The sequence below is a fragment of the Porites lutea genome, chromosome 3 (genome assembly GCF_958299795.1).
Source record: "Porites lutea chromosome 3, jaPorLute2.1, whole genome shotgun sequence".
Classification (NCBI taxonomy): Eukaryota; Metazoa; Cnidaria; class Anthozoa; order Scleractinia; family Poritidae; genus Porites; species Porites lutea.
The window spans coordinates 41,108,561-41,135,432 of record NC_133203.1 but is presented as its reverse complement, the minus strand read 5'-3'; the positions used below and the strand labels follow the sequence as shown (position 1 = coordinate 41,135,432).

Here is a 26,872-nt window from a genome sequence, read left to right as displayed (position 1 = left end):
AAAATCTTCAATGTTTACTCAAGTTTGGGCTTATAGAAGGTAATGTCACAGTTTTTCAATGACCATGAAATTCAGAGTCCGGGTAGTTAGTTAATCAATTGTGGCCCTGAAAAAATTTGAAGGAAAAAAAACTACGAATATTTAAGAAAATGCTTTTTTCGTGAGATTGACTCTTAAACGCTGACAAACGTCAAGAAATAGCGAAAACTATAATTTCTATATGTTTGCTTTGCTCGAAATCGCGCGCATTTACAAGGCCCTAAAGCGTTTTGCTGACTTGCAAGGACCCATCTGTTATAAGGATGCCCAAAATACAGAGATGAATCTCATAGTTTATTAGATATAATCCGTGTAAAGTTTGCTTATCATTTTCGCATAAATTATGACCTAAATTTGGAAACCGCTGAATTTCTTGAATTGGGTCTTTGCGATTTTGGTGAAACTCTGTTCAGCCCAAGGCACTAATGCGCACTATGTGTAGCCGAGAGATTTTCACGAAAAAATGCTGGCAACAGCAGATTTTCGACTCAGACCTCAAAGGGGCGTGGCATTATAACCACGTGACATTTACTCCGATCGCCAAGAATTTTATGTTATATTGTAGATTGATCTATATTTTATCCATTCTATGTGTTATACTTACGATAAACGTAAAGGTGGGGATACCAGAGAGCTTCAAAGTAGGATGGTACCCCCTAAAAAAAACTGGGTCGAGTCACCTTAAGATAAACGTAAAAATAACCGCTTAAAACATTAAAGGAAGGTTAAAATAACACAACAGAGACAACAGATGCCACGGATGGGCAAAACTGAAGAAGACTGAAACGGATTGAAATTAGGGTTTTTGAAAACTGTTCAGCCTAACAGTTTTTCAACTGAGTTGATCTCTGCTGTTTGCAACTTCAAAAATAATGCTCACGAGACATATTTGTCCCGAATCTCTGATTTTGTCATTTCCTGGTAATTTCCTTGCTTACTTTAAGTTCCATACCGATTGAGGGCGAGTAATTGGCAAAATTAAACAAAATGAACTGGACTGCCGTGACAAAGCCCCTTTAAAGTGCACTGCAAATTTGGCGCTAATTTTGTCAAAAGTGAGAACCGGCTGGCCGTATAGGTGATTTTGGAAATTTTTTTAACGGTTTCGCTAAAAGCTCACGCGTGCTTCGATGGTTCGAAAATTGAATGAGTGCAATTTGTCCTAAAAAATTGTAAAATACTGCATTTTGTCTAAGGTCTGTATGATAAAAACAGCGCCTCATAGTATTCTTTCACCTTAGATGTGCCATGTATAAAGAGCATAAAAGGTTGGTTTACACGCACCCAGATTTGTTGGCAAGATTTTGTAAGGTAAACTTGTCGAACGCAAAAAATTCGTCCTGATTTGTTTTCCAGGCCTAATCTACTCACAGGCGGCCCAAGTTCAGTGTGTGAGTTTAATCGTTAACACATGTAGTTTCATATTGCGTAATCTAAAATGGCCGTGAATATAAAGGATTTGTATGGGAATTCAGGTAAAAGATTCAAATCGATAAATACTCGTTAGAATGTTCAATAAAATACAGCTTACCGTATTTACTTTGCTTGTTTTAGTTTGTTGTGTGGTTATTTTTCCGATCCATTGCGATTTAAGCGATTTCCTTTAACCCCGAGTTTCCACTGTGCTTAAATCGCAAAGTAAATACGGTAAGCTGTATTTTATTGAACATTCTAGCCAGTATTTATCTATTTGAATCTTTTACCTGAATTCCCATACAAATCCTTTATATTCACGGCCATTTTAAATAACGCAATATGAAACTACATGTGTTAACGAGTAAACTCGCCTGTGATCTACTGTGACCAAGAACCATTTTTGCTCTTAAATGTGACGGAAGATGATTGCCAGTGCTATTTTTTGGGTGTACATAATATATGGCTATCAAGTCGATGCAAGATTTGTTTTACTCGAAAATCACTTAGCCTTTCCCTCAAAAGTCACATGAATGTGCGCTTAAGTTAACTTACAAGTTTATTGTTTGATTTAAATTATAAATTAATTAATGGGAGCTTCGCTTTTAGCCAGGGCTAAATCTATATATTAGGGACATAGAGTGGTAAAAAGGAGACTTAATTTGATTTGGCTGGTCATCATGTTCGACCGTAGGTAGGTAGGATTTTGTTACACATGGGGGAGTTAATATACACGTAAGGTTCTACAAGATATTAGACGGTCATTATTTCTAGAGAGCCTAAGAAACTGAGAATCTTCAGTACTGGATAAACCATTCGACAGGTATAATACGGTGCAGTGAAACTTCTCAACACACAATAAATTATATGAAAGTAATAACATTTGGGCTCGGTTAGCTTTTGATGGGGATTTAATCTGTCTTTTGCAGGCTGAAAATTGTCCTCAGATCACCACCTCAAGCACTTCACAAGCAGAACCAGGTCAAAGTGACGGTTTTTCTGCCCGGTCAGTACTAAAAGTTACCCTTCTGGGAAGTGAGTGGAATTCCTCAGAAGGTGGTTTGTCAACATTAAACAGAGAACTTGCAATTTACCTTTCAAAACATCCCAAAGTGGAAGTGACATTGTTAGTTCCCGAGGGAGTTTGTAAAGATGAGGAAAAAAGAGAAGCTGGAAACAATGAAATTACCATTGTTGAAGCAGAGGAACAAACAGGGTATGACCCCCTTGACTGGTTAAACTTCCCGCCTAAAGACCTCAGCATCGATGTCATCATTGGACATGGTAAGAAGCTTGGCCGGCAAGTACAAGGTATACGAAATTGTGCCCAATTTAAGAATTGTAAGTGGGTACAAGTGGTGCATACTGCCCCAGAAGACCTTGGCAAATTCAAAGACTACAGGAATCCCACTTCAAAAGGTGAAAGAAAGCATCGGGTTGAAGTTGACCTTTGTAAGCGTGCAGATCTTGTCATGCCTGTTGGACCCCGACTCACAGAGCTTTACTCTTCCTATTTACAGCGCTACAAAAAAGAAATGGACGTGTTTTCATTTACTCCAGGACTTTTTGAAAGGGAATTTGGGGATTTAGAACAAGATGTCAATAACAATGCAGATTTTAAAGTGTTAATTTTTGGACGTGGGGGTAAGGAAGACTTTGATCTTAAAGGGTACAACATTGCTGCAGAGGCATTTACTGACCCACGGTTGAAAAGGAAACCTTATGAACTAATCTTTGTTGGTGCACCTGAGGAAAAACAAGAAGAGATTAGAAGAAGACTTCTGCAATGTGGTGTTGCTAAAGAACAGCTGACTGTCCGAAAATTTCTACAAAACAGGGATGAAATAAAAGATTTGCTGTGCGAAGCTGATCTTGCCATTATGCCGTCAAAGTCAGAGGGATTTGGTCTTGCTGCCCTCGAGGCCTTGTCTGCAGGTTTACCTATTCTTGTAGGCAGTAGGTCAGGATTTGCAAAAGCTTTAGAGAAAATTATTCATGGTCATTCATACATCGTATATTCAGATGATCCTGCAGAATGGGCAAAAGCAATAGAAGCTGTTCGTATTTGGCATGGAATGAGGCTTCAAGAGATTAAATCATTGAGAGCATTGTATGGAGAGATGTACAGTTGGAAGGAGCAATGTGAAGCCCTTGTGGAAAGGATGTGGAAAATAGTTTATGGTAGGATATTTTTAGTACGTGAAGTATAATAAGCTATGCAGTTCAATTATCGTGGTACAGCGAGGTTCTTAACTTGTCACAACAGACGTTCAGTTTTTGACTGCAGATCGTTGAAAAGTGCTCTGCCAGCTAGGCGTACCAGCTCTTTTGAAAATTAATGATTGTCACTAAATGATTTAAATGGGGAATGTATTGCAGGTCGGCTGAGTATAAGCTGTTCAGAACATTTAACAGCATGCGAATTCGTCCATCCTTATAGCAGTAAAGTTCATGTTTTTATCTCGTTCTTACGCCTTATTATTCGGCACGGATTGTACTTTTCGGCTAAGGCGGATGTGGTTTCCGAGACACCAGTTTCGAATGCGTCAACGAAATGCATGACCACGTGAAACCTTAAAATAATAATATTATATAATAATAATGGAATCTCTATTATTTTGTGTTTTTGACTGTACAATTGTAAATCTTCCTACGTATAGGCAATTTACAAATGCTGCTTGAGATTGGATTATTCAAAAAAAAGAAAGAAAGAAAAAAAAAACAGAAAAGAAAAGAAATCAAAATTACATTAAGTCTGGGCTATCCCATCCTATTTCTACAACAAAAGATGTAATATGTTGCTCTAATGGCTATATTTATCATTTTCTTGATTATATAAAGTTGCTGCTTTTTGTCAATGCCAATGTCATTCATCATGTCTAAGAGCGTGGAGCATTCATCGGAGAAAACGGCAAGGGAACTCATGGGCAGATATACAAATTTCACACCTGTAATTTCTACTCATTTCTTTATCAAGTTCAGATATTTTTCTTTCTTACGCACTGCATTGTTATTAAGGTTGGACTCGAAACCAACTGTTAATTCTAGAACATATAGGCACTTGGACTGGATTAGGAAAAGAAGATCTGGCCCTAGTTGTTCAAAAGCTGGATAGCGCTATCCACCGGATACACCACTATCCAGTGGATAAGTATTAGGGAAACCAATTGCACTATCCACTGGATAGAGATTTATCCGCTGGATAGCGCTCTCCATCTTTTGAACAACTGGGGCCTGGACAATAATTTTCACCAGTTATTATTAAGGGATTCAGAAAACCATTAGCATCTGCATAGAGTGAAGAGTGAACATCAATTACGGGTTGAAGTGACTTGTCAATGAAGTTAAGGATTGAGTCATGTCTCCAGGTAAAGTGATCAAGGTAATGTTGACAACCAGCGACAACATGAATGAGTAATAATGATAATGATAATAATAATAATAATAATAATAATAATAATAATAATAATAATAATAATAATAATAATAATAATAATAATAATAATGACGGCGACGACGACGAGGATGATGATAACAAATGGTACCAGCATCAGCGCCAGAGTGTGTTGGAGACGGGTAAGATCAAAGTGTTGTGGAACTTCAACACACAGTGCGACCACATAATAGAGGCTAGAATACCGGATATTGTGGTTGTAGGGAAGAAGGACAGATTCTGTAAAATAATCGATGTTACCGTACCAGCTGACTGCAGAGTTAGCTCAAAGGAAAGTGAAAAAAAACAACAACAACAACATTAGAAGTATCCAGAACTCAAGCCTGAGTTATTTTCTAAACTGCGTATCGAACTAATAACTTGTTTATGCTCTAAACTCTCTCTAATAAAGTACACTAATATGGTACAGTAACCATAAATCTATTGTATAGGAGGAATAGGTACAGCGGTGGCCATAATATTCGAGATGAAAAACAGCCTATGAATACAATACTAAGTATAAATTAGAGCTTCCAAAGGAGCAAGCTTACACTCAAATGCAACAAAAAATGACAGACTACCATGAACTTTAAAGAGACAAGCTGGAACATTCAGATTTTCAGCTGCCGTAACTCCGCCTGACCTAAAGCTGCGATTACTAAAACCATATGAGTCAACTCCAATAGCTTGTAATTTTTCCTTAAGAATTTCTCAGGGAGAATGGACGCCGGTTTTTAAGAAAGAGGACTGACAGGACAGTTAAAACTATCGACCAATATCTGTCCTTCCGGTGGTTAATAAAGTGTTTGAAGAGCTACTTGGCGACCAGATTATAAAGCAATTCGACGGCCGTTTGGGTCCCCAATTCACAGCCTATCGACGACGCCATAGTTGTGAAACGACACTGATAACTCTTATTGAAGCATTGAAATTAGCATTGGATAACCAGCAAACTATTAAGATCCTGTCCACTGACTTAAGTAAGGCTTTTGATTCGCTCCATCCTCTCCTTACGATCAGCAAATTAAGAGCTTATCGATTTCAAGAGGATTTACGTCACCCTATTACATCCTATCTGTGTGATCGACTGAATCGAGTGAAACTGGGAGCTAATGGAAGCGGACTAAGAGAGCCTGTCCTCAGGGATCGGCCCTAGGCCCATTAGTATGGAACATCTTCCAGAATGTTCTGACATATGTAATTGATTCATATCTCTCCATATACGCGGATGACCATCAAATGGATGAAATAGAAACAGCTAACAGCGATCTAATAAGGAATGCCAATAAAACTTCCGATTGGTATGCTAGCAATCTGCTGAAAGGAAACCTCAGTATATATCAAACTATATACTTAAACATAACAGTACAGCAAGTGATATTCCATTACACTTCAAAGGAAACACCATCGAATCTTCAGGCAGTCTTAAGTTGTTAGGAGTCAACATAGACGACCAGTTGAATGTTAATATTCATATTAATGAAATATGTAAGAAGGCGAGTCCAAGGGTCGGAGCAATGATGGGGCTTAAAAAACTCGTTCCCACCAATGCTAAATTAACTTTGTATAAATCAGCCACATTTCCCTACTTAACGTATTACCATTTGACCTGGCACTTCTGCACCGCTTCTGACAAAAGAAAACTCGAACGCATCCAAGAAAGAGCATTACGCGCAGTTTTTCTGGATAAGCAATCGAGCTACCAAGCACTACTGAACAAGAGTGATCTAATGACGCTATAGAATAGGAGATTGCAAGATACTGACATCCTTAAGTGAAAGGTTAAACACAAACTATGTGCCACGAAAATATCAGAGCTATTTCTTTTTTGTTTCCGCCCAGCAATGGAACGATCTTCACGACGAATTAAGGTACCTCGACCCAGTTATTTTGTGGGGGTACCATCCTACTTTGAAGCTCTCTGGTATGCCCACCTTTACTTTGATCGTAAGTCTAACATATAGCATGGATAACATATAGATCAATCTACAATACAGCATAAATTTTTTGGCGATCGGCGTAAATGTCACGTGGTTATAGTGCCACGCTTCTTTGGGGTCTGAGTCGAAATTCTGCTGTTGCCGGCATTTTTGGTGAATATCTCTCGGCTACATATAGTTTGCATTAGTGCCTGGCGTTGACCAGAGTTTCACCAAAATCGCAAAGACCCAATGCGAGAAATTCACAGGTTTCCAAATTTAGGTCATAATTCATGTGAAAATGATAAGCAAACTTTACACGATTATATCTAATAAACTATGAGATTTATCCCTTTTTGGGGGGATCTTTATAACAGATGGGTCCTTGCAAGTCAGCAAAAAGCTTTAGGGCCTTATAAATCCGCGCGATTTCGAGCAATGGAAACATATAGATATTATAGTTTTAGCTATTTGTTGACGTTTGTCAGCGTTTAAGAGTGCTTCTCACGAAAAAAGCATTTTCTTAAAAACTCGTAGTTTTTTTTTCCTTCAAATTTTTTCAGGGCTTCAATTGATTAACTAATTACCCGGATTCTGAATTTCATGGTCATTGAAAAACTGTGGCATTATCTTTTATAAGCCCAAACTTAAGTAAACATTGAAGATTTTAGCGTTTTGGCTGAGTTTGTGCTTTGGGAGTTTTCTGTTGTTTCTAGTCAGTCATGATACAGCATTCTTGTTCAGCAGGCGTGCAATGACCGCGCTTAACTGACTTCCGAATACTCACCGAGATATGATAATTTTGGTACGGTGAGACAGGCGATCAAGAAATGCTACATAATCTCTTCTCCGTGAACTTCCTCAAGAAGCACGAGAATAAAAAAAATAGTGGTACAAGTTGCGTTTTTATTATTGTAGTATTCCAGAACAGTGCCTAAATAGAGCTAGCTTATAGTTTATTTTAAAAGTTACCCCTATAACAATTAAGCATTCATTTAATTTACAAATTTAAACGTGTAGCTCCATTTTTATTATTTTTTTTTTTTTTAAATTAAAAATCAACCCGATTTTCTGTGATAAGTTATTTCCACCAATTTGCTATTGTAACGAAGCTTTTGTCATTATTTTTTTACAGGGTCCTCTTTGGAAAATAAAAAATGTCCAAGAATACACTTCCTTGCTCGTGACGAGCAGCTTGTTTCCCAAACATCCCTTGGTAGTAACTCTGAAAAGAAATCTGATGCTGCATCAGGAAATCAAACTGAAGAATACACAGTGGAAGTCCAGCAGTACCAAAACAGCCGTAAGCGTAAAATTTCAGGATCTTACTGTGATCCAGGTATGGAACTTTTTTCTTGCTGCTGCCTACTGGCACAACTGAAGGGTGAGGTGATTTGTAAGATTTTACAGAGGTACTTTTTATGACAGGGCTTTTTACTGTTTGAACTTTTATCTTAGCAGTGTTAAAACCGATTCGAAGGATTGCCATGAATGAAATATTAAACTGTTAACCTATCGATCTACTGATAGTTTGTTTTCCAAATTTTCAGCGTTATATTTAGTACATGCATGGTGAGAAACGAAATATTGCATTAAGACCTGCTCAACCTCGTTTCCGGAGACGAGGAGGAGAGGACCCTGGGAACGAGGTTGGAGACCTGATTAGGATTCTGCCGATATTTCGATAAGAAATTTGTCAGTGATGTTATCTTTCGTTTTCAGACATTGTTACTAGGCACTGTTATCAAGACCTGAGCGATGAACAGGAAGAAATCGTGCATGAAACTGGGACAAGACAAATACAAGTTTACACTAAATATCGAAGGGTTTCAACCGCGGAAGGAGTGTCTGCTCTGATTGAACATATACAGAATACGTACAACTTGGCCTTGAAATCTGTTGGCATCGGATCTCTCGAATTAACATTTCAGTGCACCTCACTGGAGAGCCTTGAAAGTTTGTGGAGTGACTATCAGTCTGGTCATCTTAATGACATTGCCGAGAGATACCTTGTGACCGATGACATAAAGAGGAAACTCAACTTGCAAATTGTCAGGTTAAAGACATTTATTGAAGAAGAAAACTACCAAAATTGCAAGAAGATTCTAAGGGAAAAATCATGTGAGTTTAAAGCCCCCTAACAGTTTAAGTTTCAGATAAAACTAAAATAATTTGATCAATGCCATTCGCTCACAGTGAACTAAAATTGACTGGGTATCTGCTTTACTAAATTCCTTAGATCTATCCGGGATCGAACGAAACAGGGCTTCGTGGCCGTTTTGGAGAGTTTAATTGTTGTACGTCTTGATTGACCGTAAGGCAGATGCGTCTGAGTTTGTGGTTACAATTCTGAAACAGCTTGTCCTATTTACCTGAAAGATTAACTAAAATACATGAAAGCAAAATAGAATAAGATAAGCATTCATAACAAACGTGGGGTAGCTAACTAACTTTATCTCATTGTGTGTTTGAAGTGTTAACAAGCAGCAGTGGCTTTTCACCCTCAACTGAATCAGATCAAGAAAAAGAGGATTCATTACGGATTGACACAAGCTCAGATGATCCAAAGGTTGGATAGTATTTCATTGCTAGATAATAAACCTTTTTCAAACTGGCCGATTGAAACGTTCTTAAAACATAGCCAGTCTTAACGTCTTATTGATGCTGACAGTTTCGATGACTGTCAGCCATCTTTATCAAAACTTGAAAAACAAACTGTAGTTAGTTAAGTGCCAACGTAGTGAGTCAGTAGTTAGTTAAATGCCAATTAAAAGATGTTGGTCAGTTCAAGATTTCTGCCAACGTATTTGAGGTAAAGACGTAATTTATTCTACTGTAAGAGCTACTTTTTGAGCGAACCGGAACAACGGTAAACGGACGTCAATTTGTCGTACCTACTCAGTAAACAGCGTTACTTCTAACAATAACACAGCTTTTGTTATTATTTTTTTAGAGGTACCAAAGTTTGACCCTCTCCTTACCCTGCGGCTGTAATCAGAAACGTATACAAACATATAACGTTGGAAGGGGGAAATTGCTCAGTAGTTAGAGTGTAATGAAGTGAATTTTACGCTGAAATAATCACATGGTTTTTAAAAAAGGTTGTTGGTATCATTCTGCCTTGTATCTTACCAAAAACTTCCAACCGACTATGTTTTATGAGATCAGTCAAATGAAGGTGTGAACGCAGTGGAAATAACATGGCAGTCATGAGTCTTGTAATTGCACTATAAAAGTCTTCTTAAAGAACGGTAGTTTAATTTCATCATTTTGCGCGTATACTCCATACATAACTTTTCTCTCCTTCTCAGTTGCATTTAACAGGACTTTGTCTTATGTTGTAGTATAAAAGTGTTCTCTTATAATTTTTTCAGGACAGGAAGCAGGTTATGACCAATATTGCCGTAGCTGAAAAGGCAAAAGTAAGTTCAGTGGGATATGTAGTGTAGTGTGCACTTGTTAACCGACTTCCACAGAAATTAAAACTCGGCAGGCACGTGTTTATTATGAGTTGCAGCATCGTTATTTTACGGAATAATAGTGAGTTCCTTTGTGGTGGGCAGTAACTTTTGTGGACTTGAGCTCATTTTTGAGTCAACCTCCTAAAATACAGATACAGATAGTAAACCTATCAAACTGAAGATTCACGCTTGCTTGCATGTGATGTGGGGCTTTTCGAAATAGCGTATCGGTCATCATCTTTTCAGATTTTGTTATTGTTATACTGTGAATTGTGGGCACGGTTAGGAAAAGGCAAAATTAGGTTTTAACAACTGCCGGTGAATTCAATTTCCCTCCGTAAAAAAGTTGAAAAGCTGATGTTTCGACGATTTTTGCCATTCTTCCAATACATAGTCAAGCAAATCGCCTAGTAAAGGGACTTCACTGCTACTGATTCACATTGGTCCCGAAGAAAATAGTTATACTTCCGGACTCAAGGGAAAAAGACTAACTGGTTTCCCGAGGGACATATTAAGGACTTTAAGATCCAACGACGCGACGCTTAAAAAGTGAATTTGCGTTCCTTTATTCTTAATAGCAATTATTCCTACCCACTTACTTTGTCAAATGTAGGCGAACCCTCCTGAAGCTGAATTTCAAGGAACCATAAATGAAGTAAAGTTTCGTAGTTGCTTGAATACGACCACCATAAACGCAAAATTAGACATTTTCACGTCGTGGCGTCCAAAAACAGGAAAGAAATGTACAAAAAAGCGTGATGCACGTGCGAAGTTGTTGTTTTGCTATTAAACCAATTGGGTTTTTTTTGACGTTCTCGTTGCCGTCCGCGTCGTTGGATCTTAAAGTCCTTAATATCAAGTGCTTTGCTATATTTCTAGACTTTCACTTCAACAGCGACAAAGAATGACTGGAACGGATCAAAATCATGTCGACTCGTTTCTTATAGTAACACAAGTTAAATTTTCAAAACCGCTGAATACGTGTTTTCAAATAACTTTCCTTCCGTCATTTCCACCTTGCTTCTCCACTATCTCCTGTTTCTTCTTGAATAACTTTAAAAATCTTTGCTTTTTAGCTTGAGACTCCATGTTTGTGTTGTTGTGTTCACCATAGGGATCCCACACTCTTATTTGCTAACTGGAAATGGAAATAAAATGAGAGACAAAACCTTACCTGTTCTGTTTTTGAAACTGCTGCGGAGGAAAGTGAAATGGAAGTTGTTCTAGGATGCAAAAACAATGTTCGTGTCGACGCTTTGCCTTCGCAATGCTTTATTTTGTTAGGGACTGTGTAATAATTATCAGGAGGTGGGGCTGAAAAACTAGAGGGGGGGCATTACATAAAATTGCTGCCAAGATAGGGGGGGCTCAAAGTAAAATCACTCATTTGACGGAGGGGGTCCTTAAGTTTTATTCGAAATGTAAATAAAATTAAAGTAACAAAAGATTCTCAATACAGGCATCATGATAGACTGTAACAAATATCAATACGAACAGCTGTTAAACGATTATTGAAAATATTCCATCAAAATAAAAAGCAAATTCACAACTGATCAATTTTAACCCGTCTTCTAATTGATTGAGCTGATCCTATGTAAAGCAAAAATCATGAACTTGTTTTTCAGCTTCCCCCATAAAACAATGGGAATCAAACAGATCTCGTAGACAAGCTTTGTCGGTTTTTGATGTGAATAAAAGTAATGTTTCTTCATCGACTGAATCGATTTGCTGAATTCCATATATATCTGGCTCATAACAAAGTTCAACAGGCTCTCCTCCCAAGGATCTAAATATAATGCAAGCTCTTTTTCGTCTGTTATTTGAAGCGTTCAATCTCCTGTTCTTTGATTTTTTTTTCTCTGCTCCTTTCTCTTTCTGGCTTCAAAAGTTTTAGATTTTGAGCCAATGCAGTAAGCACCCCGGTACTTAACAAATGCTTTGTCTAAATCTTCAATCAAGCCATCAACATCCTTCTCGATACTAGATGTTACATAATAACGTTTGTCATTATTGAAGCTGTGATGGCAGCTCAGTCCAGTTTTGAGTTTACCAGTGTTTTCAGAGAAGAGGCTGTCGTAAAAGGTATTTACTTAAAGGCATCTATGGTAATGGTGGCGGTGAGGGGTGGGTGTGGGTAGGTGGTGGGAGGGGGGTGCGACGTTATTTTTAACATAACAGAGGGGGGTTAGAACTAATTTTTTTTGTTTTGGAGGGGGGTACTGTCTAAGTTTTTGCTAGATAACTCTAGGTTTTTAGCCCCCCCTCCTGATAATTATTGCATAGTATCAATTATCGTCTCGCGTTTTGCTGTTTGGACCAGTTTACCACGCAATGCCGCGCGAGGTAACATCCCACGATAACCATTCTAGTTAAAACGAATACAACAAGGCAATACCTGGGTATATATGTAATCGAACTTGAAACAATCTCAGAACTTACGCAGAAAAGCACAAGAAACTCTCAGACGTCAAACGCGAAGATAACTTCCGGACCAGTCAACTGAAGGCATTCATATCTCCAAAAGTCAGTAATCCATTTCTGATCATTTTGAATGCGAATATTTTTGTTTTAAATAGAAATAAGTGGAACACCATATATTTTATCCCTTCAACTGTTTTTGTATAAAAATCGCACGTTATACTTTAGTACGGCCTGGAAATAAATCGGTCCTCAAATTAATTTTATCCCTTGTCTCTTTTCTGTCTCCCTCTCTCGCGCGCTAGTAGTCAACAGTGAAACGCGAGACAATAATAACAACCGCGTGACACCAAAAGTGATATGCGAAACAAACCACGTTAAAATAAAGCATTGTGAAATTAACTCAAAACGCCGACACAAACATCGTTTTTGCATCATAGAACAACTTCCATTTCACTTTGCTCCGCAGCAGATTCAAGAACAGAACAGATGAATTTTTATCTCTCATTTCATTTGTATTTGGAGTTAACAAATAAGAGTGTGGGTTCCCTATGTGTTCACTCACGAAAGTGAAAAATGGCAGTGTTTTTCCTGCCATATGTCACGCACGCCACTTATCACGGCATGCTTTGATCTCGTGCTGCAACGCATCCTGGGCGGGCGGGGTGCAATGGCTCAAACGTATCGCGATCGGGACTCATATAATTTTAGCCGAGGGCACGTGACTAAGAATCAACAAGAGACAATAATCTAAAGCTTAACGTGCAAACCGACGCAACATTGTTGGCCAACAACTCCCCAGATTGTTGGATGTTACATGTTGCGTCCGTTTGCACTTCCTTTTGCATGTTGTTGGATGTTGTTGCGAGTTGTTGCGCAAGGTTTGAAACCGGTCAAACTTTTTGCCCCGAGCAAACGGACCCAACATTGTTTGGAGTTGTTGCGTGCGTTTGCACGTAGCTTAAGAGAGCGAATCCCTATGCCCCATGATAATTATTTGAAATCTATTTAAAGCTCTCTTGCGTGTCGCGAAGATTATTTTTGTCTTTCATTGTTGTTGTTGTTGTTGTTGTTGTTTTTACACTTCTATTGGGGTACAGCGGCAATCATGAAACAATTAACAAGACGACATATGATTAACGAAATAAAATAAAAATAATTAATTATAATTGCAAGAATAATTAAAAAACAATTGCGGATCCCCAAAAGGGCAAGTGCAAACTGGACCCTAGACCCATGAAAGGCACCGCCCAATTTTTAAAAAGCTTATTTTACCCCTGGAAAAAACAAACAAACAAACAAACACAAACAGAACAAAACAACATTTAAGTCAAAACCGAGATGTACGTTAACAAAAAAAGTGAAAAAAAAAACAACAACAAACAAAACAAGAAAGTGGATGTGGTAGGCATAGTCACTTCGACCTATGACAGTGACATGTCATCACTAAAATCCATTTGCAAGAGCTTCCCACTTCATAGGCATTAACAAGTGGTGAACATAGTTTTACAAACAAAATGCTTAAGAGATTGCGGACCAGAGAAACTACTAAACGGACTCAGTGAACAGACAAAATTCAATAACTTAGTAATATGATTAAAATAGAAAGCCTTAAAAGTACTGGTTCTGCAAAGAGGAGTTTTCAAATTGAAAGAATTACTTTGTCTGGTACGGCCGTGAGAAATAAACGATGTATATTCTAGAACATCAATGTCAGTAAAGCCAAAAAGGCATTTGTAGAAAAAGACTGGATCCTTAAGTTCCCTGTCCAAAACAAGAGGCAGGAGGTTCAGCGTGACAAGTCTTTCCTTATAGGACATTTCGTCCCCCAGGGTCTGAAGAATTCATCGTATGGCGCGCCTTTGAACACGTTCTATCTTCGCCCTCAACGAGTACTGGTTTGGGGACTACACTTGAGTCGCGTAGCTCAACTGGGACTTTCCCAGAGGCAGAGCGTCCGCCTCACATTGACGTCCATTTAGAGAGGGCAGGTTCTCTTCAGAAGCCCGAGTGACTTGTTGGCCTCAGCGACGATGTTATGGATGTGGGTTCCCCAAGACAGGGAGTTAGTGATAGTGACACCGAGATCTATCTTCCCAGTAACTCGCTTAAGGTGTACACCATCAAGCTTGTAACTGTAACACGAGGGCTTCTTCTTTCTCGTAACGCTTAGTGCTTTGCATTTGGACGCATTGAAGCAAATGTTGTTCTCTTTACTTTAATGTTCCATGTTTGAAAGAGTTCTCTGTAATGCCAAGCAATCTAGTTCCGAACCAATGCAGTTAATTATTTTTGTGTCATCTGCGTAGAGAGCAGTCGTAACCTTTCCTTCGGATCGATGCATTGGGGAGGTCATTAATGAAAATTGTAAAGAGTATTAGACCTAAGAAGACTTCCCTGCAGAACAACAGACGCAACAGGGGTCCATTGCGAGGCTGCGCCATCAACCACCACACGTTGGACCCGCCCACTCAGGTACTTCTTGAAGCAGAAAAAAATTGTCCAGAGACACCGTATGCACTCAGCTTGGCAAGAAGGATGTTGTGGTCAACGGAGTCAAAAGCCTTTGCAAAGCCGAAGTAAATAATATCCGTCTGCATGTTCTAGTCTAAATATTCCCTGATTTCGTGCAGAACAGATAGAAGCAGAGCAACACATGAGCGGTTCCTTAAAACCCGTCCTATAGATGAGTTATTACGTTCTTTAGATGTTCGTTAAGGCGATTGAAAACCAGTCGCTCCACAACTTTGCTCACAATGGGCAGGAGCGAGATGGGCCGATAATTTTTCCGAGCCCCCTTTGAATTCTTCGTGTGGGTGGATGTTAAGTCCGCAGATTTCCAATCCTTAGGAATTTGACCGGTGCAGAGTATTTGGTTAAAGATCGCGCACGAACTCGGGGCGATTTGGTTGCTGCATTCCGTTAACAGCCGCGAGAGAATTCCATCAGGGCTGTCAGCTTTCGGTGCGTCTAGTCTGTTTAGACAATGTGTTACTTCGCTAAGTGACACTTCAGCATGCGAGAGGTCTGTTACGGCCCTCAGCACACCAGTTACACTGCTGTCTACGTAGCAAGTTGCAGGTCGAAAGACTGAAGTACTTGTTGAAAACTTCCGCTTTGTCTACATTTTTCTCAGCAACCTCACCCTTGTACGTGATGACGGGCTTCGCACCGGTCCTCCCTTTCAGAAACGCCTAGGGATAGCTCCAAAAGTGCTTGGGATTATCCCTGATAGAAGACTCGACGTAAGCCAAGTACTGGCGGTGCTTCACACGAATCAGGTTCTTAATTTCTTGGCTCACAGAACGCAGTTTCTGCCTTCGCACATCGCTTCCGTTCTGACGAAATTTCCTTAAATCTGCATATAGGTAGCGTACCTCACCATCTATCAAGGAGGAGAGTTTGAAACTCGGAAAGTCTTCGCTGGGATGTTGTCTCTCACCGCAGATAAAAACAGGTCCTTCCAGTTTGCCCAGTATTCATCAATGTCATCGACCTGGCGATGTCAAATGGCACCCTTTCCGGGGTCTCCTAGCCTCCCACGCAGGCGTTTTTAGTTGATCTCGTTTTTCATCCCTACCCACAAACGCCTGCGCAATCGAAAACAGCATTCCTTTCCCATTGTTTTATGTGCGTGGTAAGTGACCAATCAACAGTTGTGCAATAAAGTGTTGACAGGCTAAACGCGACTAAAACGTGACCTTAGAGTTACCGTTTTCCTTCTTTTCTTTCCTTCGCTAAGGTTATGCAGTGCATGGAGTATTCTAAAATTTGACTAAATCTTATTTTTGCCGCTCTGAATCTGACATTTATTAGAGGTCAGAAAGCATTCCTAGTGTTTTTTGCAGATCGAGTAATTATCAGATTACCTTGCGGTGAAGGTCAACTTTCCAGAATTTGGAAAGTACAGCGTGATTGGCTAAGCATGGGAAAGGAATGTTGTCTTCGGTTGAGCAGGCGTTTGTGGGAAGGGATGAAGAACGAGCTCCCCTAGAAACGCCTGCGTGGGAGGCTAAGGGTCTTCTGGAGGTCGTCAAAACTGCCGAGGGCCGTTTTAACAGTCATAAACTTGCCGCTCGAATGACTAAGCTTTCTTGAATTGAAGTCTAATGGTAAACTCAGGGACCTAGTGGTCTAAAGGAAATGTGCTCTCTTGTGGATGAGAAGAAAAGACACCCTCAATTACCTCTGTGCAGTTGTTCGTACAACAGTAAGTCAAGCTTGTTTCCTGAATATGGAAGGGCCTGGAATAAACTATCGAAGATAGTTGCCGCCCATTAATTCACAAAAGGTATTATGATCTACTCTCCCTCCAGTGTTAAACGGAGCACTTTGATCGCCGGACCAATCTAGGTCTGGTACACTCCAGGACATCTTGCATAGAGGAACTCAACTCAGCCAAGGACTCAGGTGAAGAATCAGGGTGAGAGAAACAATAAAGTAGAACCGACATATTTTTGCCCTTTTCAACTCCACGGCAATAAACTCTAACCTCTCTCTTTCAAGATCAGCCCGCCGTGTAGCTAACATATTGGCTTTTACAACCAAAAGCACACCACCCCCAGATCAGTCGTATCTATCTCATGGAGAGGCTGGGAAGGATCTCACCGTCCACTATAGTTGACTTCAGCCATGTCTCACAAACGCCGATGACATCAAAATCTCCACGGTAAACTAGCTGCTGCAGCAGAGTGGATTTAGCGACTTTGATCGAACAATCGTAATCGGTGGTCACCGAGGCTAAAAAAACTTCTAGCGTTAAGGTAAAGGGCACGAAGATCGTCACTCCGGGAATCTTCGTGCATGTGTGGAGCTGAAGACCCATGCGGTCTATTTTCATTTAGACGTGACATATTTGGCCGCCAAACATTTGAAGTTTGACAATCGCTATAGCAATTGTCGCGCCAAAGGTTTATGTTGTTGACATGTTTTGTTTTCCTTAAAATGACCACTCAGTATCGCAAAATTCCAGGAATAGATTTCGAATAAGTTTCATGGGAAGCAGGGTCATGTATGGGGATTCGCTCTCTTAGATTATTTTCTCTTGGAATTAACCAATGGCAGTCCCTGTTTAGTTGAGTGAAAGTCTAGGAATATAACAAAAATTACTTTAAATCTCAGGGTGTAACGTATGGAGACTAATGGAAATGGCTGTAGTTTGGACGTGATTATCAGTAATCCTTTTATATTTACTGTCTTATCAGAGAATGTTTTTTTTAAACAGGCGTCGAGGGGCCCGTTACACAAGGCTTCCATCAGTGGACAATACGAGACCGTCAAGATGCTTCTTCAAAATGGTGAAGATGTGGATCAAAGAGATCAGGTCTTAGTCTTCTCATGCTTGTATAATTTTAGTGTGAAGCCCGTCTTCAGCGCCACAAGTGGTCCTGAGACCACAAAGGCATGCTTAAATTCGATTTGATTAGTTGGCTCTTTGAAGTAACGGCGTTTCCATATTAGCGGAGCACCATGGGTAAGAAGATTTGGTTGTCTTATGTATCCGAGAAATTTTGGTTGTGACTTGTAGTCACGTAATCGTACGTCCGTCTGCACCACAGACATTACAATGTAAAATGACTCAATCAACAGGTATGACAACCCAAACGCAATTCGAGGATTTTTTTGGCGGGAAATCGCATGGCCACCCGCGTCTTGTGAAGCCGAGACAATTAGAGAGTCAATAAAGACAAAAAGGAAGGCGAAAATTGTTTCTATATCCGTGTTGTCTAAAGTATTAAGCTTAGATTTATTCTCATGTTCACAAATTTGGAATATAGAGAAAGACAGAGAAAACGAGAAAGTGGGCGACAGGCTAGTGAAGCTCAACGAGAAAAGGAGCTACAGAGAGCTATTCACAACACTCATAATGATAAGCAAAGGTTGAAATACGCTTAATTAACAGGTGTTTCACGTCTAGTCAAAACGTCTCGCGTTCGATTTCATAACGTTCGATGATAAATCCTGATTTGGCGTAGAAATCACTCATTCTAGCTCAGTTTTGGGGGTGAACGGCCCAACCTCTCACCCAATCAATTCGCGAGGGTCTTGTTACTATCTCGCCCCCTTAAAGCCAAGCTGTCTCAGCTTGGCTAAGTTCACTGATCAATCATGAATATGAATGTTGCGGAAGAGATTTGTATTTCTCTGGCGCGGTCCACACATATCCCTTTTTGCTTGAAAACGAGTATTTTTTCTCCGGTTTGGCCTACCGTCCACTCGAATTCGGTGAAAACGATCACCGAAAACGCGTCTTTTCAAAAACGCTCTCCAGAGTGGAGATTTTTGAAAACGCCGGCTTTTCGTCTACGTGTGGACGGACGAAAACGGACAATTTCGAATACGATGATGTCATACATGTACATCATATACTTCTAGCGTTACGCATGCTCAATAAGGGATGCTATCGTATTTCCATCGTTTTAGCGTTTTCGTGTGGACGGGCGAAAACGACTCGAATACGTTAAGTGTGGATGCGTGTTTTTTTTTAAAAAAAGGAGGAAAAAATCTCAGTTTTCAAAAATATCCGGATACGTGTGGACGAGCCTCATTGTACGCTGCCTCAAGGGTGATTGTCGGCCTTTAAGTGGCATTCAGTTTTTATGATTTGTTTCCAGTTTTCTCTGACACCTCTTCACCTTGCCTGCTGGTATGGACAGGAAGCTGTGGTTGAACTTTTATTAGAACGTGGAGCGAGCGTCAACGCCGTAGACAGGGTAAGTTTACCAAGGGACCTTTGTGAGAACACCTTTACAGTGAATGTGCCGCAAAAGTGGACCACAGTAGCTTGGACCACAGCAGCTCTGTCTGGCTCGCGTTAAGTGTATTTTGATGTCAAATTAATCGCGATTCCGGTGGCTTTTACACTATCCACTCCTCTCCCGTTAAGTTACCTTAACCTGTTAGAACGTTTTTCCTTTGTCCGCATAGTTAGCAGATCGATGTTTTTAACAAAGGGAGTGCAATTGTATTTACTTATCAGTCTGCCTATTCTGGTTTTAGTTTCAGCGTACCCCTCTGCAAAAAGCTGAACGTCGAAGCCATCACTCCATAGTGAAGTTGCTTTTTAAGAATAACGCCAGACGAAGTTTTCATCAACCAGTAAGATATCAGATTATGTCTTTCCCATGTCCTCAAACTTTTCCAAAACACGAAAAGGCTCTATTAAATTATTTAGATTTTTCTCCCCTTGCTTAATTTCCATACATAGTGAGTAACAAAATAGAATAACATAAACGTTCTTTTGCAGTTCTCGTATCCTTTGCTGAAAATGTTCAAGGCCACATTAGAAGCAATATATCCCCGCTTTTACTTAGGTTATATCGTGAAAAAAAAATTGTGTTCATCTATATGATTGACTGTATGTCAGTCGTCAGTCTATGAATGTATGCCATTCGTTTACTTCTCTTACGAATAGTGTAATAGTAATTTTAATTTTCAGTGAACATAAACCTTGTACCAGAATAATTTAAAGAATATTGCATTCTTTTTTACATTTTTCAAGGGCTAAAGATGTAATTAGTCATCTGTAATAACACTAAAGAAAATTTCTCATGGGCTTCCGAGAGCATAAATGTCGAATTTCACAAGAATTGTGAAAACACAGGTAAAATTCTGACAATTTCATGTGTAAGATGTCATTTTGTGAAATTTGACATTCATTTTCTTGGGCTCCCATAAGAAATTTTCTTTGGTGTTATTACAGATGACTAATTACATATTTAGGCCTATAAAAATGTAAAAAAGAATGCTATATGCTTTAAATTATTCTGGTGCAAGATTTTTGTCCACTGACAATTAAAATTACTCAATTTCCTGGTAGATTCCGTCTTAAATCTAATCCTCGTGACACTTGGTATTCGTTGTTTAGCGCTATAGTGGATAAGAAGTTACTTTTCAAACAGAATGCAACGTGTTGAATTTAATGGCCATCGTTTGTTATCAAAATATGGGTTCCCTCAGGGTTCTATCCTCCGACCTCTTTTTTCTTTCCTTACATTAGCGACATTAACAATGCTTCTAGCTTAATTAAATTTGATGTGTTTGTCGACGATACCAATGTATTCATGTCACCTAACGATCCGGACTTTCTTTCAGATATGTTAAATTTTGAGATGGGCAAACTGTCAATCTAGTAGTTTAAAGCGAACAAACTTTCTCTAAATCTAAAAAGAGACTACATATATGGTTTTCCAACCAAGTAAAAAACGTACGGATTGCGATATTTAAATACCTATAGATTATTTAACATATCGTTTGAATGTAGGAGACAATTTTTTATGAATAATTTTGGATGAAATTGAAGTCGGAAATATGGCATGTCGCAAGCAAAGTTGTGTAGTTAATCGGTGTAATACTTAAATACAGCTTTTATGTTCTACCTTTTATAAGCAGCTCCAATATACCGTGAAAATTAATCGAGAGTTAATGACATCCTGATGATGTTCTCTCTGACTTCGCTCAATAGTTGACCCTTTTTATTACAGCTCAGCCTGAAGAAACTCTCGAGAGATGCGTTCTTAAAAGTGGATAGACGGTCTGGATTAAATTTGCTACAAGTTGCTGTATTTGGAGGGGAATATAGCATGATTTCCAAAGCTCATGGCCTCCTTGACTACTTTGTAACAGGGATGAAGTCTTTAAGAACAGGGAAAGATGCAAACATTTTCCCAGGGAAGACCGCAGTTAACATCTTATCTCTTCTGGAGAAGAAAAGAGAAAGTCATGTTGCTATCGAAAGGCTTTACCAAGACCGGGTCAGGAACGAAAATAGATCCACAAAGCTACAGCAGTGCATATTTAGCGATGATGTGGAAGAGGCGGTAGAGCTTGTATTAAATGAAGGTGCAGATGTAAATACCCCCGGTCCATATGATTGTACACCGTTGCTGTGGGCAAGTCTTTCATCCTCAAGTAAGTTTATCGGGACCCTCCTTGATCTTGGGGCTGACGTCAATGCCCAAGGAACAGAAAGCAAAGTGACGCCGTTAATATTGGCAATTCAGTGGAACCACTATATGGCATCTCGCTTGTTACTAATGCATGGAGCGGATGTAAACGTTCTTGATAGTCATGGACATGCGCCACTGCATTTGTCGGTAAGAAATGGTTACATAAATCTTGTCAGTTTGTTACTTCAAAACAAAGCAAAAGTAAACATTCAAGATAAAGATGGAGTAGCGCCCATTCACTGGTCAGTAAAGAAAGCTGACGAAAAGCTTGCAAGATTGTTACTTGCCAACGCCGCGGATGTAAATATTCAAGATGGGGATGGAATAACACCGCTGCATTTGTCCGTCAGGATGGGTAGGGAAAATCTCGCTACACTGTTACTAGAAAACAACGCCGATGCGAATGTTCAGAATAAAGACGGGCAAACACCACTGCACTTGTCGGTGGAGAACGGAAGCGAAACCCTCGTCAGCTTGTTAATTAAAAGGAAAGCTAATGTTAATGTTCAAGATAAGGACGGAGAAGCACCACTTCATTGGTCGGTAACAAAGGGTGACGGGAAACTGGTAAGCCTGTTACTTGAACAAAGCGTGGGGGTAAATATTAAAAACAATGATGGGGAAACACCATTGCATCTTTCTGTCAGAAATAATGACGAAACCCTCGTCAGTTTGTTACTTGAACATAGAGCTGAAATAGATACTAAAGATAATGATGGAGAAGCGCCACTCCACTTGCCATTCAGGATGGGTTACGAAAACCTCGTGAGACTGTTACTTCAACGCCGACCGGATGTTAATATTCAGGATCAACATGGGACAGCACCAATACACTTGTCCGTCAGGATGAGTAACGCAACCTTTGTAACACTGTTACTTGAGCACGGCGCTGATGTTAATATTCAAGATAATGAAGGAGAAGCACCTCTCAATTTGTCAGTCAGGATGGGTAACGTCCATCTCGTCAAGATTTTACTTAAAAACAATGCAGATGTGAATATTCAAAATGATGACGGGAAAACACCCTTGCACTTGGCAGTGTTGAACGGTCACAGAAGGCTCGTCAGCTTGTTAATTGAAAAGGAAGCAGATGTGAATATTCAAGACACTGGTGGAGAAACACCATTGCACCTGTCAACCAGAAAGGGTGGCTTAAACATCATGAGACTGTTACTTGCAAAGGCCGCGGATAAGAATATTCGAGACAATGATGGGGTAGCGCCGCTGCACTTATCAGTCAGAATGGGTAACGAAAGCTTTGTCAGATTACTACTCGAAAGTGGAGCGAATGTAGATATTCAAGCTAATGACGGAAAAGTCCCGCTGCACTGGTCAGTAATAGAGGGGGACAAAAACCTTACCAAGTTACTAATTCACCACAACGCGGATGTAAATATTCAAGAAAATGGTGGAGAAACGTCCCTGCACTTGTCAGTGAAGAAAGGTGACGAAAGCCTCGTCAAATTGATACTTAATAATACCTTGGATGTCAATGTTCAAGACAAACGAGGGTACGCACCGCTACATTTGTCAGTCATAAAAGGTCACGAAAACCTGGTCAGGTTGTTACTTAAACACAAGGCGGATGTAAATATTCGAGATCATAATGGAGAAACACCTTTACACTGGTCGGTCGGGGAGGGTCGCAAACACCTTCTCAAGGTGTTGATCGACAACAATGCCGATGTAAATATCCAAGATGACAATGGAGAGACGCCTTTACACCGGTCAGTTACAAGGGGTGACGAAAACCTCGCCAACCTCTTACTTGCAAGCAACGCGAATGTAAACATTCAAGATTATGCGGGAGAAACACCGCTTCATTTGTCTGTGAAAAATGGTGACAGAAACCTCACCAGATTATTAATTGACGGCAACGCTGATGTAAATATTAAAGAAAACGATGGTGCAACTCTACTCCATTTGTCGGTGAAGAATGGTAACGAAAGCCTCGTCCAGTTGCTGCTCAAAATTATCTGGGACGTCAATGTTCAAGATCAACTTGGACATGCACCATTACATTGGGCGGTCATTAAAGGAGACGAAAACCTGGTAAGCTTGTTACTTGCAAAAAACGCAGACGTCAATATTCCAGATAAAGAAGGATTTTTACCACTGCACCTATCTGCCAGTTATAAAGACAGAAATAACAGCAACATAATCGATCTGCTAGTAAAGCACGGGGTGCAAACTATTGACATCCTTGATGCGAAAGGCTTGACTCCGTTGCAAGTGGCAGTGAGATGTGATAACAAACAAGCTGTGAAAACGCTCGTTGATCTCGGAGCAGACGTCAGTAAAGTGACAGCTGATGGCAAGGATGCTGCTGAATTTGAAGGCTTGATGAGAGAGAGTGACGAGGAAAGTGAAGATACGGTTTCTTAACTGAAAAAGGTTTTCTCGCAACAAATAAAGCTGATTGAAAGTGGTCAGTTTACAACAGGGACCTCGTTCGCTTGCGTTTGACATATTTTCAAATACCTTTTTTACCCGCATTTAATATTTCCTTATCTTTCAGTGGCTGTTATAAATGTTAATCTTCAGAGTTGGCTAAAAGCAATTTCTTGTATTTATATATCCTAAAGCCAAATTGTATGATTATAAAGTTGTATGGTTCGCACTGATTCCGCAAACCCCAGACGATACTTTTACGAAACTAAGTGTATTTAACCTACTTAGCTGTCTCATTTGACTTTTTAGTCAGCTGTGTTAGATAAATTTGTATAAACAGAAACAGCAATTTTGCTATATTTCTGTACAAGAAAATATGTGGAAAAAGGTTGGTAAAAGAAAACTGGTCATCAATTTATGTTAAGTGTATATTCAAAATGGTAGTACATCGAACTATGACGGGATTTCGTCCTCTTATAAGAGTAGGTAAGGACTACGTAAATGTAAACGTCATGCTGAAATGTCAACATGTCAAAACAAAACAAAGGAAAATGAGTTACTTTTCGAACAACTAGTGCTAACATTGATGCTGTGGTAAAGGCAAATTAAGAACATCAGTTATATCCTTAAGTCAAAGGCTAGAACATGATTTCGGGCATTATTCACTATGCTCAAGCACTTTAAGTAACTAGCTTTCGTCTGGAAATTCAAACACTGCTTAATTACAAGCATTTTTTTCATTTAGCGGTAAAGATCCGTTACACACAGAGATGAACTTGGAACTCTTTATTTCAATCATGTTTTGTAGCTTCAATACCAGAGTCTCTTCTATTTCAATAAAACGATGCTGATTAAATTTCGATGCTCTATGACTTCTCAACTTTTGCCGTACACGGATAGAAAAAAGTCTTTGGTTATTCCCCTCAATCTGCCTTTTTGTCCATTCCCCTGTTCATTGTGTTGAGGTCAACTGTCATACCTTTCATGAGACCATAGGCGGCCCAAGTTAGGTGCACAAATTACTGCGTGTTTTGAAACTAGAGACCTTATGCACCTATCAATATAATGCCGGCGGGGAGGGGGGGAGGGGGGGTGGAGGCAGGGCATGGGGTGGGTATTTGACTTTTTCCAAATATTTGCAATCAAATTCCCTGCCCACTGGCAAATCATTCCAGTCATATGCAACCAAATTTCCCCACCCCAGGCTGCACATTTCTGTCAATCCCAAGGCAGAACCCAAGAAAGGCACAATAAAAATATCTCCAAATAAAACTCTGCAATCTTTTATAAACGTTGCTGCATGTTCCTGTTACAGCTGCAATTATACGTTTTAACCATAATCCCTGTTACACTGCGTAGAATGCATAAACCTTTGGAGAAAGTCCACATTTTGTAAGTTTAAATATACCGTTCTTAGTAAAGGGTACAAAGAAAGTCAGTTTTACAAGTTTAAAGTGATTGTAGCGCATGAGCCATACACTAATCAATTGTACTTGCAAAAATCGACTTGGTTTCTCTTTACTTCCGTTTTCTTTGATACCACAGTATTTTAAGAGGTTCAATTGATAAAAAACACGCTAAAACAAACGAAATTTGAAGACAAAACAGTGAAATCCACTCAGCCTTCGCTTGTTCTCATTGGCCTGATCTTTTCAAACCGTACGGTGCATGCGTGAAGCGTGGAATCAGGAAACATAAGTTCGGTCTCAGTCTTTTTCGTCCGAGTCGGCAGTCAAATATCTCCACGTCGGGCGAAGAAAGATTCAAATATCCCCTCCCCTGGAAGAACAAGATCAGTCAAATGGGCAGGGCCAACAAAGACAATCAAATTCCCACCCCATGCCCTGCTTCCCTCCCCTCCGCCGGCTTTACATTGATAGGTGCATTAAGCATCGACAACGAAACGGACGACGACGACGCCTCGCAACCGAGGCAGACTGGGCCAAGGGTTTCGTTTTTGGTGGGGAAAACGAAGTTTAGGCAGTGCAGCTTCCCAGACAGACGACGACTTTTTCTTTGCAAAGAACTTTGTCTTATTACAGTCTTGTTATGGCATTCAAAGACCTCCGTAATTTACATCTTATAAGCTATGACGATGGTGTAATCGACAGTGGCAAATTTATTGTTCTTTACGACCTGTAAGTTGATTGTGGAGGCTTTCTCTTTGTCAGGCAGCTTTTGTTTTTGTTTTGAAGTTGAAAGTGAATACCGATCTCGAACAGCTCTTGACTTGAAGTTACTCTAAATTTCGGCTGCTGGAGAGAATTCAGTGCTGCTGCAATGTTCTCCCAAACTTATCCTCTCTCAAGGCTCCTCATAACCACATACATCCTGTTCCGGGGTCCACTGTAGATTGTTGCCTTCACTAGCGGCTAAAAACATCATGGGAAAATATTAAATTTTAGTACGAAAAAAATTAACATTTATCGTAAAGTACAACCTAAAATGCACGAGTAAACATAGACCGTCAAGGAAAGAACAGCATCTAAACTCACGGTAGGTTCAGAAGATAGCAGAGGAAAGCTTACTTGTCTTTCCGGCCTGCTGTTCCGCTATCACTCAGGTTTTCAAACAAACCGAACCTGAAAAATAAATTCAAGTTAGCAGGCGAAGAAATCGACAAAGTGCTTAACATTTGGATTCTGCTAATCCACAAAGAATATATTTCTACTTGTACTGAATGACAAGGTGGAAAAAGAGTGATTTACACGTAAAAAGTATATTTTTATACTTACGTTTTAGCGACAACGGAAAACCCCCCTGAATTTCGTCGTCGACAAAGGCTGGGCGACGCTTTGACAACCTGACGCATGCCCAGAAGGTTCCCGCGGGAAAATTTCATTTCCAGTC

At 39.8% G+C, this 26,872-nt stretch overlaps 1 protein-coding gene across 1 annotated transcript; it reads left to right on the top strand.

Moving 5' to 3' along the window:
* The first annotated feature begins 1,477 nt into the window (after positions 1–1,477).
* LOC140932305 (uncharacterized) lies at positions 1,478–25,065 on the top strand. Its single transcript, XM_073381925.1, has 10 exons — positions 1,478–1,514; positions 2,350–3,633; positions 7,940–8,143; positions 8,527–8,925; positions 9,279–9,373; positions 10,179–10,226; positions 17,908–18,006; positions 19,298–19,396; positions 19,683–19,781; positions 21,167–25,065. The coding sequence occupies exons 1-10, from the start codon at positions 1,478–1,480 to the stop codon at positions 24,014–24,016; spliced, it is 5,214 nt and encodes a 1,737-aa protein (XP_073238026.1). The 3' UTR covers positions 24,017–25,065.
* The last annotated feature ends 1,807 nt before the right edge of the window (positions 25,066–26,872 follow it).